The following is a 17,741-nucleotide window of genomic DNA, read 5'->3' as shown; positions in this document are numbered from 1 at the left end:
AAAATCGTTGGTTTTCAATCAAAAAAAAAATCGAAAAAATTAAATCAAAAAATCAAAAAAATCAATCAAAAATCCCCCAAAAAATTAATAAATAATCTCTTTTGATCTAGGCATGGTGACGCTCTTTTGCGGTTTTCCGCAAATAAATCGTCGAAACCGCAAATAAATCGAAACAGTTCGACATTATAAATAAAAAATCGAAAAATTATATCAAAAATTTTTCAATCAAAAAAATCGGTCAATGCCTTGGCTCTGAATTTGTCTCAATCACGCATGCGCAGAGAGAAGTGAGATCTTTTTTTTTCACTTTGTCTGCCTACCTGACAGTCGAACAAAATTAAAAATATTTTTTGTGCGAGACAAACCATCTTTTTAATTGCTTTCGTGTTTTCTTTCTTTATTTATTTGCTATTGAGCTTCAGTGTGTCTTTCCAGGCCATAACATTTTTACCATTTGTGCTTTTGTCATCAAATCTTCAACAAACCTTTATCTATCTATAATTCCAGTAATCTCTGTCTGTCTGTCTGTACGTTTGTTTGTCTGTGACCGCTGTTTCTCGACAACCACGGGTCCGATATACTTTTAACTTGCCAGGTATATTGCTGGGGACCCGAGGATGTGCCTTTTCAAGGTTTCATATTAATCGGACAATTACTTACCGAGCTATGTCCAAAAAACGATTCAACCAATCAGAGAGCAGCGAACGATCGCGTGTGCTGAACGTGGCGGGCACACTCTGCCTCGGATGGCACATTTGAGAGCGTATTCATTTATTTCACGTTTGCAAACTATGTTGGCGTTAAACTATGTTTTACAACTAATAAAAACGAATTTGCGATTCATTCGCTTTCCTGCGCGTTTGTGCACGCGATGGCGATTTCTTTACCAAACTCCGGAAGCCGTTCGCTTTGGACCAAACCATTGCATGTAAATAGAGGGGGGGGATTGTCACCACTCGCAAGCCGTTCGCTTTGGACCAAACCATTTCATGTAAATAGAGGGGGGGGATATAATTTTAGATATAGATATAGTACGGGCATGCCCTAGTAATGACAATATGGAGAACACAAATGAATAAAATGTACAATTTTGTAACTCGTTTTTGTCAAGTTTACTCCTGGAGTTTGGAAGGTGCAATAAAATACACAGAGAGTGAGATTGAAGTTATTCCTGTCCAATGCGACTCAGTTGCCAGGACAGGGCTCAGGTTGATCAAATCGGAGGAGACAATTGGCAGGGAGTAACTCTAAGGAGTCAGGGACATCATGTGGGAGGAAGGATTCTGTTAAACAAATGATGTCTGGTTTATCGGCAAGGAAATAATGTCGGGATTGAGTGATCTTTCAGTTTGGAGCTGAGACCTCAGATGTTTGAGGTCTACACATTAGCAAAAATGAGGGCGTATTTTATTTGTGTGTAAATAAATATTGTACTTGCTTTCCTCCATTATTTCGTATTATTCTTCCTCGTTAAATTGTATAATTTGTGATTTATTAAGACTTTACATAGGCAGTGCTGGAAAATATTTCCTGTATTTTAGTTAATTGTTATGGGAAATAGCTGATTTTAGTTAATCGCTATATGAATAGCGAAAATGCAAAACATATATATATATACATATATTGAACTGGCTGGAGACATGCATGGGATATGACTATTTTGAGGACAATACTTTGGTGTCCCAAATCTCTCCTGCGTGTTTTTATCTGCAGAAGTATCAGGTGCATATTGATAAGGCCAATGGCGTAATTGAGGTTTTCATGGACTCCTTAACTCCAGAAGATGAAGGAACATACACGGTACAGCTGCATGACGGCCTGGCATCAGCACAATCGAGTTTAGTCCTCATTGGAGACGGTGAGTGCACATCGAGTGTAGTGAAGCTTAAATAATGGGTTTATATTTGGGAACAACTTCAAATGATGGCCTTGTGAAAGCATATGTGCAACTTGTTGTGATAGAAAAAGTTTTAAACCATATTGAGATGGCAATTTGAACAAACAACCCACGCCACCCCCTTTCCAAAGAGAAACAATGCAAAGTGAGTCTGAATTTGTCATCCAATAGTTTAGAAAAAGAATATCTCACACTATTTGTTTCAAACAGCATTCAAAGAACTCCTCAAGGATGCCGAGAATCAGAGGAAAGAATGGCTGAGAAAACAAGGTCAGTGCATCGACAGCTCTCTTTAACTTTCTGGCATTTCTTATGACTCCGCTTTTAGTGATTTCGGCCCACGCTGCAGACCAGGCCTCAAAGCAAATGGACTTCTCGTTGTGTGGATTTAAGGCTCTCCTGGAAACTTTCCAGAGTATTCGAACATTTCTTGAGGTCCGAGTTCATTGTTTGAAAGGCAGAAAATTGCCTGACATCGCGTCACTATTTACCGGGCAATAATTCACAATATGGGAACACCGATTGACCAGCCGAGCAATCGACATGTCTGAATGTTTACTTTTCAGGTCCACATTTCATCGAGTATCTCAGCTGGAGTGTGACGGAACAATGCTGTGTGGAGTTACTAAGCAAGGTATGTGCTACTGGAATTTCATACGTAAACTGTAGTTTAGTGCTTTCAATTTGGGGTCGTCTCCATATTACATATGCAAATTAATTTGTTAAGGAGAAGTTAAGAGTGGGGGACTGATGTGGTGGAGTTGTGCAGAAATGGTGTAAAATGGAATGTATGTTGTGAGTAATAAAGATTAAATGGAGAAACAGGGCATATTCTGCCATTTTTGCACATGATGATGAATGCAGCGAATGCTCGTCTCCCGTTCAGGTTGCAAACTTGAAGAAGGAAACAAATGTGATATGGTACAAGGACGAAAAGAATATCATGGCAGAAGCAAAGCATGAGATGAAGGATGGAGTTTGTTCCTTGCTTATGGCTGAGGTAAGGAGTATAATGGCACTTAAAAACATAATGAACTAGAAAGCATCTGAAAATACAAAGCCGTCCGCATCCGTTTGTAATCAGACGTCTTCTTCTTCTTCCATATACACAAAATAACGAAAAGTTAAAAAAAAAAGAATAATGAAAATTGATGATTTTATGAAGCCTTGACCTTTGAGCTTTAGATCTAAAAAAAAAATCAGCTTTTAGCTTTTGATTGGTCAACCTATTCTGTGACCCATTATGCAAATTCTTAAAATTTCATGTCAATTGGATGAAAATTGATGATTTTAGTTGATGCTGACCTTTGACCTTTTGACCAAATTATTAATTTGCCTTCTCCATATTATCATAATAAAGCTTTGGTGAAAATTTGATGGCAAAACTCAAATGATAAATTGAAATTTCAGGTCAATTGGATGAAAATTAATGATTTTAGGTGATGCTGACCTTTGACCTTTTGACCAAATTATTAATTTGCCTTCTCCATATTATCATAATAAAGCTTTGTTGAAAATTTGATGACAAAACTCAAATGGTAAAAAAGTTAAGGCCCGGACAGACACAAACACACATACACACACACAAAAGTGATTGCAAAACACCGTGTCTCCTGCTGCGCATTGGCCGGGCTAACAAACAAACCATATCCAGCTTAGTGCATTTGATGAAATTAGTAGAACATTGATTGGGGTATGCTAACTGCTTTGGGAAAACAGGAGAAGCTGATGTTTACCCTCTTTTGCTTTGATGGAGGGTTAACACCCGAAACATCAGTTTCTCACTTCCCACACCCGTTCGTTAGTTTACCTGTCGACGCAGATTGACACGATCCTTCAGGAGTAAAATTTGTGATTAATTTTACATTCATTTTACATCACAAGCTTATTAATCACGATATCTCACAAGATATTAGTCACAAGGTGCAAGCTTGCATAGCAACAGTAATTATTATATGATACGGACTGCCTCTTGAACAATGGGCAGCTCTTCTTTTCCATTCGTATGCAGTCCAAGGCTGTGGGGTAGCATCATTGGCTGAATGTGTGGCTGTGCCACTGATGCAGTCCTGTAAGTTAGAGTAGAAACACTTTTAGAGGCGATTTTTCCCCCACAGAGCGGGGGTTGGCCTTTTTCAGGCACCGTGGCCCCCTTTTTGAAGCAATGTTTTACAGCCGGATGCTCTTCCTGCCACCAACCCTGTTAGTCGCCTCTTGCTACACACAGGGAATTACCAATGAACTGGTACTCAATTTTCCGACCTCGGAAGGATGACAGGCTGAGTCAACCCCCCTGGCGTTAATTCAGAGATCGACCAGGATTCGAACCCAGGATCCTCGGATCCCAAGCCGGCACCCTAACCGCTAAGCCAACACCAGACTCGTGTAAGTTAGAGTAGGAATTTGTTCAGCGTGCTCGCCTACTCTTCGTGAAGTACACCATGGGATATTAAATGTACACAAACTAGTAATTATTATAACTAATTATTATATGATACGGACTGCCTCTTGAACAATGGGCAGCTCTTCTTCTCAATTCGTATGCAGTCCAAGGCTGTGGGGTAGCATCATTGGCTGAATGTGCCACTGATGCAGTACGTCCTGTAAGTTAGAGTAGGACCACCTTTAGAGGCCATTTTTCCCCCACAGAGTGGGGGTTGGCCTTTTTCGGGCACCGTGGTCCCCTTTTTGAAGCAATGTTTTACAGCCGGATGCTCTTCCTGCCGCTAACCCTGTTAGTCGCCTTTTTGCGACTCACAGGGAATTACCAGTGAACTGGTACTCAATTTGCCGACCTCAGAAGGATGGCAGGCTGAATCAACCCCCCTGGCGTTAATTCAGCGATCGACCAGGATTTGAACCCAGGATCCTAGGTATCCCAAGCTGGCACCCTAACCGCTAAGGCAACACCAGGCTCCTGTAAGTTAGAGTAGGAATTTGGAATTTGTTCAGGGTGCTCGCCTACTCTTCGTGAAGGACACCATGGGATCTTAAATATCCACCAACTAATTCGGGCAGATGGGCCACCCACTTACCGGTCGCCATCCGAGGGATGGTACTCACATTGTTGAAGCGCCCTGCCTGTGATATACCGTGATGACAGTTTGTATTTGGGTCAAGATTCCAACCCAGGCTTGACAACTTAGAGGAAAGTGTGTGTTCCACTAGGCCATCCGGCCACGACAGACAGCTCTCAAGAGGAACTGCTCGTTATTTTCACAATCCCATAGACTGATGTCAGCAAGTTGAAGTTGTTTTTTCGAAGCCTAACCGAACCCTAAGTCGATTGTTTTTGCCACACACATTGTGCTGTGCTTACACAGTGAATTAACTCCTATAATGTGTTCTCGTGATGTAAGAGTTCATGGTGTTGCTGAAATAACTTGTGAAGAGGAGTGCTGAGGCAAGAAGAAACAAAAACAAAACTTGGAGAAAAAAAAACTGTAAGCAATCTTGACCGACGAAATGAAAAAGTCCTGCTTTCAAATTGCTTCATGTGGATGACACACAAGGCCGCATGTGTAGACTCAATAAGAGACCTGAAATGGTCAGAATGCGCGACGATTTACCTTCTGAAATACCTCTAGAAGTCACAAGAGACCGAACTTCCTATGCTTTTGGCAAAGTGGGATTTGCTAAAATTGAAGTATTGTCATTTGCTACTTCCGACGCCATTTGCGACACAGACATCTACCTTAGTGTCACCATGGTATTGCAGTGTGACGCAAACCCTCTTTATTTACTCGTACATTACCACCGAGATCATGAAGGTTTAACGATATTTCGCTTGTGTAATTGTGGTTTATAATTAACCAATTTTTCACTGTCCCTCCCTGGAAAACACTGCGGCCTCTTGTGGGACCACATTGGGTGAAATGAAGTGATTTTTAGCTTACTGCAGCTTTCTTTATAACTCCTCTCTTTCTTCCTCAATCTTCTTTATTCCTACCCTCTTGTTTCTTTCCTCTTTTACTTTCTCCCATTCAGCTGCAATTGCTTATTAACACTACAAATTAAACAATCTTTATTGCATTTAGATTTTTTTTTTTTAATCTGCATGACCCGGCAAATGTCTGACCCTTCCATATGTTACTAAACTTATCATTAAACAATGGAATCTCTTCCTGACAATTTGAAGGCGACTAAAAGCACTACTTTGGGTGCATTAGGTGCTTCATTTCATTCCGTGCAGTTTCACACCAAACCGATGTGCACGCCATTTCGAGATGATGGTGCGACTAGCAGCAATAACAGATTGCGTCAAGTAACAGAGAAGGAAACATCTGTAAAACCAGAACGACACTCAGTCGAGCACAAGCCTTCGCCAGGCTGAACAGTGTTGTATCCAACTAATAGGTCGGATCTGGATCCATATGTGAAGCAAAATCGAATCGGCTTGTTATTGTCACCTAAACAACTCATCCACCTAGTTTTGTCATAATTCGTCCACAACTTTTTGAAATATCATGCTCTATATAGTGAGCCTGGTGTTGGCTTAGCGGTTAGGGTGCAGGCTTGGGATCCTAGGATCCTGAGTTTGAATCCCGGTTGATCACTGAATTAACTCCAGGGTGTTTACCCAGCCTGTCATCCCTCCGAGGTCAGAAAATTGAGTACCAGCTTGCTGGGATGATAGATCCCGGTGCATACCCCAAATTAGAATAGGTACACCGTATCCCGTATCCCTGCGCGTATAAGAGGTGAATAAGGGTTGGCGTCAGGAAGGGCATCTCGCCATAAAAACATTGCCTCAAAAATGGGTCATGGGGGTCATCAGAAGATGAGGTCATGGGGCCCGCAAGGCTAACCCCCGTTCTAGCGGGGAAAAATGGCCTTAAAAACGATCATTCATTTCATTCATTCATATAACTTTTGGCCCTATAATTCAATGGTGAATTTTTTTTAAAGATGTCATATACAGATCCGGATTTGGATCTTCACCATAATTTTATCATTTCGTCTGTGTCATGCACCCACACTCTCCACCAAAGTTCGTCCAAATTCGTCCATAACTTTTTGGGATATCCTGTTCACAAACAGACAAATAGACAGGGGTGAAAACATAACCTCCAGTCCACCTTTGGCGTGATGCAAGTACCAAGGGTTGATCTTCAGCAGAGGTACCAAGGGTGGCCTCGAGGTATTCACGCTCACCTTTGAGCCATCTAGCCTGGGTTCAAATCTCGGCCCGGATACAAATTGTCATCTTGGCGTCTCACAGACTCAGTGATTCATCAATGTGTGTCATCCCTCGATTTAACTGGGCATCTCATCTGCCAGTATAAGTTGGTGGACATTAAAGATCCCATGCTGTCATTTCAGAAGAGTAGGTGAACTATCGCCATTTTCCTGCCATATTCATGATTGATCAATTGATTGATTGATTGATTTCATTGATTGATTGATTGAAATTGATATTGATGATGTTTGATTGATTGATCGCCATTGATGAACTATTGTGAACTTGAACAAATTCGAAATTCCTGCCCTAACATACAAGGAGCATCGCATCAGCGGCTTGAGCGTCAACTCCAGGTATTGATGGTACCGTGCAGCCTTGTGCTACATACGGAAGAATAAGAATAAGAATCTATAACTTCGTTTTCATTTAGCAAGAAATAATAACATTTTCAGTAACATTTAGTAACATTTTCTACTTTAAAAAAAAACATGTTTGCCTTCAATTTTCCATAATCCGCAACCTTGTATGTTGTCCCGTTTATTAAGGTTTTATAAGATTCCAGGTGGAATGCATTATTTGACCATGTGCATGCCTTCTCCTGAAGTTTTCGAAAAAGGATGCTGGAATGTACAAGCTGGAAGTGGTTGATGATCGAGGAAGGGACACGAGCGTGCAGGAACTTTCTGGAAAAGGTAAACTTAAAATGATGGCTAACAAAAGTATGAATGCTTACAATGGTGCTTATGCACTGATGGAGAATAATTCTCAGCACCACTTCCAAGGAAAGCATGACCATGTGATCAGGTTGGAGATCAGGATATGAGAACGAATGGCAGAAGAAAGTTGAATTTTTAGTCGTGCGATGATTGGCTGAGTGAATGAGAAAATACAGAACCACACGGTTTTTGTTCATTTTATTTTCTTCCCTTCCCACCACACCTGGTCTCTTATATCCCTCTAGTGTTGACCTTTTCTTCCATCACTCTGAGTCTACCTGTGTGTCCTTGTCTCTTTCCATTTGTAGATTCTGTCAGTCTGTCGTTGTTAATGCATTTTCCATCTTTTCATTGTTGTCATTCTCGATTCTGACATTCAATTGCAACTTCATAATATGAACCCTGGCGTATACGGTGCTAAGCTCACCCCCGAGGACTGCACAGGTGGCCTTTTGTGTACAACAAGGTAGTAGACTTGCACTGTTTTTAAATGGAAATAATTTCTTTCTCACTCCGTGACATTTGACATTGAAATGATTTATTGTCACAAGACCAAATTCCTCACAACTGTAATAATTCCTAATAATTTCTTATTTGTTTAACTGTAAACGACAATAAATGTTTACAAACACGACAAATTACTACAAATTTCTATTTCTATTTTCTATTATAGAATTTTTTTTCTATTTCTATTATTTCTATTATTTTCAATTTCTATTTGTAGAATTACTACAAATTTGTGAATAAATGTTTAACAAATTCCTTACTACTGTAATAAAATTCCTAATAATTTCTTAATTGTTTAACTGTAAATGACAATAAATGTTTACAAACACTACAAATTACTACAAATTTCTATTTCTATTTTCTTTTATAGAAATTTTTTTCTATTTCTATTATTTCTATTATTTTCAATTTCTATTTGTAGAATTACTACAAATTTGTGAATAAATGTTTAACAAATTCCTTACTACTGTAATAATTCCTAATAATTTCTTAATTGTTTAACTGTAAACGACAATAAATGTTTACAAACACTACAAATTACGACAAAGAATTACTCCAAATTACTACAAATTTCTATTTCTATTTTCTATTATAGAAATTATTTTCTATTTCTATTATTTATATTATTTTCAATTTCTATTTGTAGAATTATGACAAATTTGTTAATAAATGTTTAACAAATTCCTTACTACTGTAATAATTCCTAATAATTTCTTCATTGTTTAACTGTAAATGACAATAAATGTTTACAAACACTACAAATTACTACAAATTTCTATTTCTATTTTCTATTATAGAAATTATTTTCTATTTCTATTATTTATATTATTTTCAATTTCTATTTGTAGAATTACGACAAATTTGTGAATAAATGTTTAACAAATTCCTTACTACTGTAATTAAATTCCTAATAATTTCTTAATTGTTTAACTGTAAACGACAATGAATGTTTACAAACACTACAAATTTCTATTTCTATTTTCTATTATAGAAATTATTTTCTATTTCTATTATTTATATTATTTTCAATTTCTATTTGAAGAATGACTACAAATTTGTTAATAAATGTTTAACAAATTCCTTACTACTGTAATAATTCTAATAATTTCTTCATTGTTTCCTAAGGATTTGCCTGTATTTTCTTAAATTCCTCATAATTTATTTCTCACTCCGTGATATTTGATATTGAAATGATTTGTCACAAGACCAAATTCCTTACTACTGTCCTCCTTGTCGTTCTAGTAATGGATGAAGTTGTGCATGCCCTGTGCAAAGCATGTGGTGAGTATAATCATCCATGCAAACTCGTATTGTGTGGACACACACATCCCATTCCTGCATCCTTTTCACTTTTCTTTTTATTTTAGTTTAAGGGGGATTGTGGTTGTGCACTTTTCATAAACAGCCTCTTCTGTACCCATGTCAACTTATCCTTTGGGCATTAGGAGCCAATGACTAAACTTAATTTGGGCACCACATGGAGAAAGACTAGACAGAGCAGGGAAAGTCCTTCCTGTCTAAAGGTCATGACTGAGCCAGCTTGGGATTTACAGACAATCCAGTAACATCATGGATAATTCATCTGAGCTGAGCTCTGATAATACTGATCATTAATACTGCTGTAGACTGGCAAGATGGCCTTGGCCCTAGAGGTACGCACACTCGATTTAAGCTGTTTGAATCCCGACCCCGCTATAACCTGTCAACCCGTTTTTCACAAGCAGAGTGATTCATCAATGTGTGTGTCATCCCTCGGATGGACGTTAAACTGGGCGTCCTGTCTTCCGGCATTAGTTGGTGGACGTTAAAGATCCCACGGTGTCCTTCACAAATAGTCGGCGAGCTATCGCCGGCACCCTGAACAAATTACACATTCCTGCCAAATTACTGCTGGGAAGGGAATGGCAAACCACCCAGTGTAACACTTGTCAACAACCTGCTTTGGAAGCACCAATCTTCTGACTCTGTAACATAGTATGGTACATGGGAATCATTAACACTGCCGCCTTCAGCCGGATTTTAACCTCCAACCTCTGGGTACCAGTGAAGAGTCCTCACCGCTCAAGCAACACTGGTACGAGAAAACGCGCATGCGTACCATCTTATTTGAATGATACTACTACTGCGTCGAGCTAGCTCGGCATTGCATGACACGTTTCTTCCATTCATCTCTGTCACTCATGGCATGAGGTAGTTCTTTAACCAGACACCCAGTATCATTTGTAAGCTGATCTATATTTGAATGATACAACAGTGCATATTACATTTTTGGAAAGTGAGAGACAGCCATGAGCTTAGTTTTGTTTTCTTTAGAAATGGCTCTCAAAGAGCACAAAACTAGAATTGCAATATTAAATGTTTTTCTCGTTGTTTCTTTAAAATAAACCCAACTGTACAAAGAGTTAAAGTCACTAGTTAGCAATATTCAGTGATAAGCTGCAACACAAACAACAACAGGCATTTTAAGGCCATTTTCCCTGCGAGAGCGAGGGTTAGCCTTGCGGTCCCCATGACAATCTTCTCCATTTTGCTCTATTTTCTGCATCTCTCCTTGTTAACCCCCTTGCCCGCATTTCTTCTTCCACCATCTTTAGCCAAGTCTTTCTCGGTCTTCCCCATCCTCTACTTCCTTCTACATTAATTTCCATCACTCTTAACCAGTCACTTTCATCCTTCCTCAACACATGACCAAACCAACTCAACCTTTTCCTCTTCACAGCATCAATCACAGGCTCTATTCCCATCATCTTTCGCAATTCATCATTTGTCTTCCTCTCTCTCAACGATACTCCGCACATCCACCGAACCATTCGCATTTCCACCCTTTCCAGCCTTCGTTGCTGCTCTACATTCATGACCCATGTCTCGCTCCCAAAAATCATAACACTTCTCACACATGCAGCATACACCTTTCCCTTCAGCTTCAACGACACTCCCCTCCTCATCAGCATGCCACTCAGTTCCCGAAACTTCTTCCATGCACATCTCACTCCAGCAACCGTTGCCGAGTCTGATCCACCTTCTCCATTCAGCATGTCTCCGAGGTAGCAAAATGTTTTCACACCTTCCAGCTTCACGCCGTCTCCAAGATTCAACTCAACATTTCCTCCATCTGCAGCTCCCTCTGTGTACACCTTACATTTGAATGTAGCTGCCACACTGGTTAATGACCCTCTCAGACCACTACATTTTTGATGAACCCACTCAGTGCACATTGTACATTGAATGGAGTTCACTCCGACACCCTTCCTGCACACAGCACAGGGCCACTTCCCAGTTCTTTCCACCTCACCACATGCTTTACCATTTGCCATCACCTTCGTCTTTCCCATATTCACCTTCAGACCTTTTGTCTCCATACATTCCTTCCACTTGTTCATCTTTTCCTTCAGTCCATCCATACTTTCCGCAATCAACACCAGATCATCTGCATACAACAACTCCCACGGTAAACCCTCCTTTACGTTCTGAGCCAGCACCTCCATCACAGCTACAAATAGTAGTGGACTTAGTACTGACCCCTTGTGCACTCCCACCTTCACCTCAAACTCACCACTGTTCCCGTCCTTCGTCCTTACAGCTGTGCGCGCTCTTTTGTACATTGCCATCACTACTCTGATCAACCATTCCTCCACTTCTAACTTCCTCAATGCCCATGTCAATACTTCACGTGGAACCCTATCGGATGCTTTCTCCAGATCAACAAACCCAAGAAACAACTTCTTTCTCTTCTCCATGTACTTCTCCTGCAACTGCCTCACAATAAAGAGCACGTCTGTCATTCCTCTTCCTGGCATAAATCCAAATTGCATTTCGTCGATCTTCACGTTAAGCCTTATCATCCTCTCCAACACCCTTTCCAATACCTTCATTCCATGCTCCAATAACTTTATCGCTCGGTACGAGCCACACTCCAGAGGGTCACCTTTCCCCTTGTATAGAGGGACGAGGGTACTCAGTTCCCAACCCACTGGAATGCGGCCTTCTTTCACCGCCACATAACAGATCTCTGTGATTCCCTTCACACCCCAACTTCCTGCTGCCTTCAACGTATCTCCCACAACTCCCGTCAGCCCTCCCGCTTTTCTACTCTTCATTGCTTTTATCGCTTCCTCAACTTCCTTCTCAGTTATCTTCTCTGCCGGTCCTAAAAGTGGGTTACTCTCTATGTTGCCATCCCATTTATTCTCTGTATTCAACAGCATTTCCATATATCTTTTCCATCTTCCTTTAATTCCATCTGGGTCCACAACGATTTGTCCCACTTTGACTTCATCCTTCAAGCAACTCACCCCCATCACATCACACCTCTCTTTCGCTATCTGCTTTGCAATCCTGAATACCGCTCTCTGACCCTCTTCCGAATCCAAGCGTTCTCCGAACATTTCCTACATGCCTCCTGCGCCTTTGCTACCTCTTTCTTTGCAGCCTTCTTGGCTGCCTTATAACTTTCATGCTCTGCTTTTTCTGCTCCCGTACCCTTCGCCTTCTGCCACTCCTTGAACTTCTTCCTCTTCTCGTCAATCCTCTTTCCAACTTCATCATCCCACCACCATGTTTCCGAGTGCCTCGGTGGTCCTTTTGTCCATCCACATACCTCACCAACAGCTCCCAACAGACTATCGTTCATTGACATCCAACCACATTCAAGCTCAACCACATCATCCTCGACCCTACTCAGCCTCTCTTTTAATGCCTCCCTTACTGTCACCTCTTTCAACCTCCACACCTTCATTCTCGGTTGGTACTTCACCTGCCGAGCTCTCCTTGCACCTTTCACCCTTATGTCGCAGACAACCAAGTGGTGCTGTGAAACAACCTCCTCCCCCGGGATCACCTTTGTGTCCTGGAGGTGCCCCCTATCTCGCCTACGGCACCATCAGGTAGTGAACGGTTGTCGTCGACCCACCTGACGTGTAGCTTGTTATCTTGTTGTTATCCTCTTTCTGGAACTGAGTATTACAAATCAACAAATCAGCTCCATCAGCAAACTCCAAAATACTTTCACCTTCTCCATTTCTCATACCATATCCGTAACCCCCATGAACTCCCTCAAAACCGTCCATACTCTTTCCCACATGTCCATTTAGGTCTCCTCCTACCACAACAACTGCCTCATCTTTCACGTTTTCCATCAGCTTCTCTATCGCACACCAGAACTTGTCCTTCTCTTCATCGCTCCGACCAACCTGCGGAGCATATCCCGAGATGACGTTCACCAAGAGCTTTCCAATCATCATTTTCACCATCATCAACCTATCACTCACTCTAGTTACACTCACCACACTGTCTACAAACTCCTCAGAAAACAGGACACCAACACCATTCACGCCCTCCGGGCACCCTTGCCACACAAACTTGTATTTCTGTCCCTGCCTACCCTTCACCATTCTCACACCACTTCCCTTCCATCTCGTCTCTTGCACACAACATATGTCCACTCTTCTTCTGACCAATACTTCCACCACTTCTCCTGATCTCCCTGTCATTGTCCCTACATTCCATGTCCCAAACCTCAGAAACCGATCTCCACTTCGGGCTTATCAGTGATAAGCTGCGAACCAAAATAAATTGATAATTACATTGATACTTGTGGTGAATCACATTTTTGTGTCTCCACCGCCAGGCAAGCCTAGTGTTGGCTTCGCGGCTAGGGTGCGGCTTGGGATCCTAGGGATCCAGGGTTCGAATCCCGGTCAATCGCTGAATTAACACCAGCGGGGTTGACTCAGCCTGTCATCTTTCCGAGGTTGGCAAATTGAGTACCAGTTCACTGGTAATTCCCTGTGTGTCGCAAGAGGCGACTAACAAGGTTGGCGGCAGGATGGGCATCCGGTCCATAAAAGATTGCTTCAAAAAGGGGAACACAGTGCCCAAAAAAGGCCAACCCCTGCTCTGCGGGGAAAAATGGCCTCTAAAGGTGGTTCTTGTTTCTGCTTTCACCGCCAGGCATTGTGTTTTCGTGTTGTCTGTCCGTCCGTCTGTGCGTCTGCATCTGTGATAGCTTTTTGTTACCACGAACGGCTGAAGGGATTTAAATCAAACTTAGATCAAGTACGTACTATGATGTAAAGATAAACGGATGAGTTTATGGGGTCAAGAGGTCGAAGGTCCCATTAGGTAAAAATTCTGTTTCCACGCTAACTTTTGACCCAGTGATGGGATTTTGACCAAACTTGGTATAAGTACATATTATGATGCAAAGACAAGCTGATTCGATTTCGGCATCAAAGGACGAGGTTCAGAGGTCATGTCAGGTAAAAATGTGATACTTGAGAAGATCTGAAGGGATTTAAAGCAAACTCGGTACAAGTATGTATAATGTGGTAATAATGTGTGTAGAGGCAAATCCGTCAGAGTGCCATTCGAGTTTTTGCAAGCTCTAGGTTCATGGAACAATGAGGTGATAGAGGGTAAAAAGGTAAAAAGGTAAAAGTGGGCCACAATTTGACACAACAAGAAAGGGAATTGAACGAACAGGAAAAGAGGAGAGAGAGGAGGGGAGGAAAGACACAATCACTTCCAAGTAATAGAATAAAAAGATGAAAATAAAATGTTTAAAGTTATCCATCATAAAATATCACAAGGTGCTGACTTTTTGGGCTTTCCTCTTCATGGAACCAAAATATGTTTTGCTCTGATAAAGGCAGAAAGTGAGCATTTTCGATCTTTTTACTGTGGATAACTGCATTTTATTCTCATCTTTTTATAATCTTGTGTTGCCAACGCAGACCGCTTGTTCTGTACTGGAATTAGCAACTACATTTGTGAGTAAGGGATTTGTGTTAGGTAGGATTAATGGAGGGAAAAAAGTTATGGTTTGGAAGAGGGGGGTTGCACCACCTCCGGAAGTCAGCTCCACAAACGGGAGACACGACTCATGAGGAATAAAAGAGTGGAGATGTGTCGTGCTCCTGTACTTTGGGAGTTTAACCAGGAAGCGGTTACTGTAATTGTCTGTGTCCTGGAGTTGCAGACTAGTGACAGACGGCTGAGAGAGCAGAGGGAACGAGACTGGAGAAGAAGTGGTAAAACAACAAAAACAGAGGCCTCCGACCTGTCTGTGATGTGATGGCAACATGCCTTGTACTTAGGCCTCATTACAGGAGCTTCCATTAATGTTCAGAGCTTTAGATGCAACAGATTCCAAGAGAGAGACAATTGTGATGCTGGGGAACCAGTCCATAAGAAAAAGCAATACTCCATTGAGCTATAGATAAGAGCCTTGTATGTTATCAAATGGGGGCCTTGTGCTAAATAATGAACATTGGAATCTCTTACTCTGAAGCTGAGTCGATGAGCCCATCACTTTCGCATTGCAGATCGATCGGTAGTCGACTAGTCTCAGTCTTCGACCACCTCCTTTCTGGTCTTGCACTGTCTGCTCTTTCTGTGCTTTGTCCCCACCAGATTTGTGCAGGGCACACACATGCCACCTTGAACTCCATTCTGCTGAAACTACCTAAATCCAGGACCACTTGCTCACCTCCATTGTTTCTCTTTTTTGTGGAACCAACTTCCACATTCTCTTCAATCTCATTCTTCGCTCCAGTCTTCAAGACAGCTGTTCACCACCATCTCAGATCGTCCCCAATTGAGAACCATGATATTCTCTACCCTCGTTAATCCCTCCCCCCACCCTGCCGATTTCCCCATCTTACAACCAACCAACCTCAAGCCCCCTCCTTCCAAATTTCCAGTTTTTCCCCTCTCCATCTTCCACTGTTCCTTTTGTCCTTTTATGTCCCAATCCATTAAGTGTACTAACTCTTCCACGAGCCTCGACTATGTGTACAAAAAAAGCACACACACCATATTACTGCAGGCCTTGACTACTGAATGCCGGATCTGATGATTAAGACTTTATTGTATAAATTGTTTGGTACGCTTCCAGAATTGATAATTCAGAATTAGATAATAAAACAATATTAGCATAGGGAAGCATCTAGGCAGGAGTATTGTCTTTAATCAATAAGATTAACGTTGTGAGTGAAATTCTTTTTAAAACTCCATTTGGTTTTGGCCACGATTTGATCATCACACACAAATTCAAATTTTTTGAGCGACATTTCTCATTATCATGGGGTCAGATTTATGTCATATGACTTTCAAACAATTTTATTCACACACACACACACGTATCAAAAGGAATGTAAAATGCTTTGAAAACGGGTCATATTGTCCGTGTAAGGTTAATAAGTGGAATTTATCCACATAATGCTGGCTATTTTCTCTCTACTTGGACATCTCAGACATTTCGTTTTTCGTGCCACATCCATATTCCATATGTCCCTTTCCTCCAATGCATTCTTCTTCCTCCTGCAGCTTTATCGGCTTCTCCACTGCAAGTGAAGAGTTCAGCAGACGGAATAAAAGTGTTTTCGAATCTGAAACACTATATCGATGAACTGAAGTACACTTGGTTCCACAAGTACGTTAATTTAACACAACCACACCATTTCTGTCACACCTTTCACACCACAAGGTGTTTATTCAAACACATAGAGTAGGACTGGATCAAATGACAAGTCTGTGCTCTTAAAAGGAGTGATGCTCGAGCAAAATGGATGAATACATTGACTGGGTGGGAAGGAAAGTGCACAAATGAAATCTTATCGTTTTTTTTCAAAATTAACTACAAAGTAATAAAATTTTAATGATCGAAAAACACCAACAAAAATTATATATAAAAGAGGGGCAGTCAATAAGTAACCTTAAAACTTGTTTATTTCATGTACATTCGTAACAACTGTTATTTTTTAACAGAATCTCCATTGCGTTCAATGCATTAGCGCTTTACGTAGGCCTGGATTCTTCTAGAAAAACAAGAGAAAAATGACCACAGTGTGGTCACCAGCTGTGACGAGTAAAATGATGAGGATATCCATTGCAATATGTTCTTACCTCATACCAATGCACGTCCGAGTGTATGCGCATGCGCTATTCAAAAAGGCACCCCAACAACAACAACAACAACAACAACAACAACGTGGTCCTCTCATAGAGCTGCTCGTCGCAGCTAAAAATATTTTGGCTGCTTGTGTAGCGATTCGTGCACCGCCTCTTGGACCTCTTTGTCGATCGGAAAGTGGTTCCACCAAGCACCTCTTTGAGTGGCCCAAAGATGTAGTAATCCAAAGGGGTGAGGTGTGGCGAATAGGGTGGATGAGGAAGACACTCAAAATGCAGGTCCTCGATTGTTGCAGCTGCAGCGTGGGCAGTATGGGGCCGAGCATTGTCATACTGCAGAAAAACACCTGTAGTGAGTAGTCCACGAAGTTTTGATCTGTTTGCTGGTTTCAGATGATTTTTAAGGATGTCTCAGTATGATGCACTGGTGACTGTGGTCCCTCTGGGCATGTAATGCTCTAGAAGTGGGCCTCTGCTATCCCAGAAGAGCGTCAGCATCACTTTTCCAGCAGACGGCTGTGTGTAGAAT

The 17,741-nt window shown here is 41.3% G+C and overlaps 1 protein-coding gene across 6 annotated transcripts in view; it reads left to right on the top strand.

The window, feature by feature from the left end:
- Positions 1 to 17,741, top strand: part of LOC137413098 (myomesin-1) — a 185,748-nt gene that overhangs the window by 146,993 nt on the left and 21,014 nt on the right. For all 6 annotated transcript variants that reach the window (XM_078786457.1, XM_078786461.1, XM_078786460.1 and 3 more), the window contains 7 exons: positions 1,714 to 1,858; positions 2,108 to 2,167; positions 2,464 to 2,531; positions 2,784 to 2,897; positions 7,684 to 7,771; positions 9,545 to 9,583; positions 16,628 to 16,733. In XM_078786457.1, coding sequence (XP_078642583.1) covers positions 1,714 to 1,858; positions 2,108 to 2,167; positions 2,464 to 2,531; positions 2,784 to 2,897; positions 7,684 to 7,771; positions 9,545 to 9,583; positions 16,628 to 16,733 — 620 coding nt within the window. The remainder of the gene's footprint in view (positions 1 to 1,713; positions 1,859 to 2,107; positions 2,168 to 2,463; positions 2,532 to 2,783; positions 2,898 to 7,683; positions 7,772 to 9,544; positions 9,584 to 16,627; positions 16,734 to 17,741) is intronic.

Source organism: Myxine glutinosa, chromosome 11 (assembly GCF_964187855.1).
Source record: "Myxine glutinosa chromosome 11, kmMyxGlut1.1, whole genome shotgun sequence".
NCBI classification, from domain to species: domain Eukaryota; kingdom Metazoa; phylum Chordata; class Myxini; order Myxiniformes; family Myxinidae; genus Myxine; species Myxine glutinosa.
The sequence above is the reverse complement of the archived record's forward strand: the minus strand, read 5'-3'. Positions and strand labels throughout refer to the sequence as shown.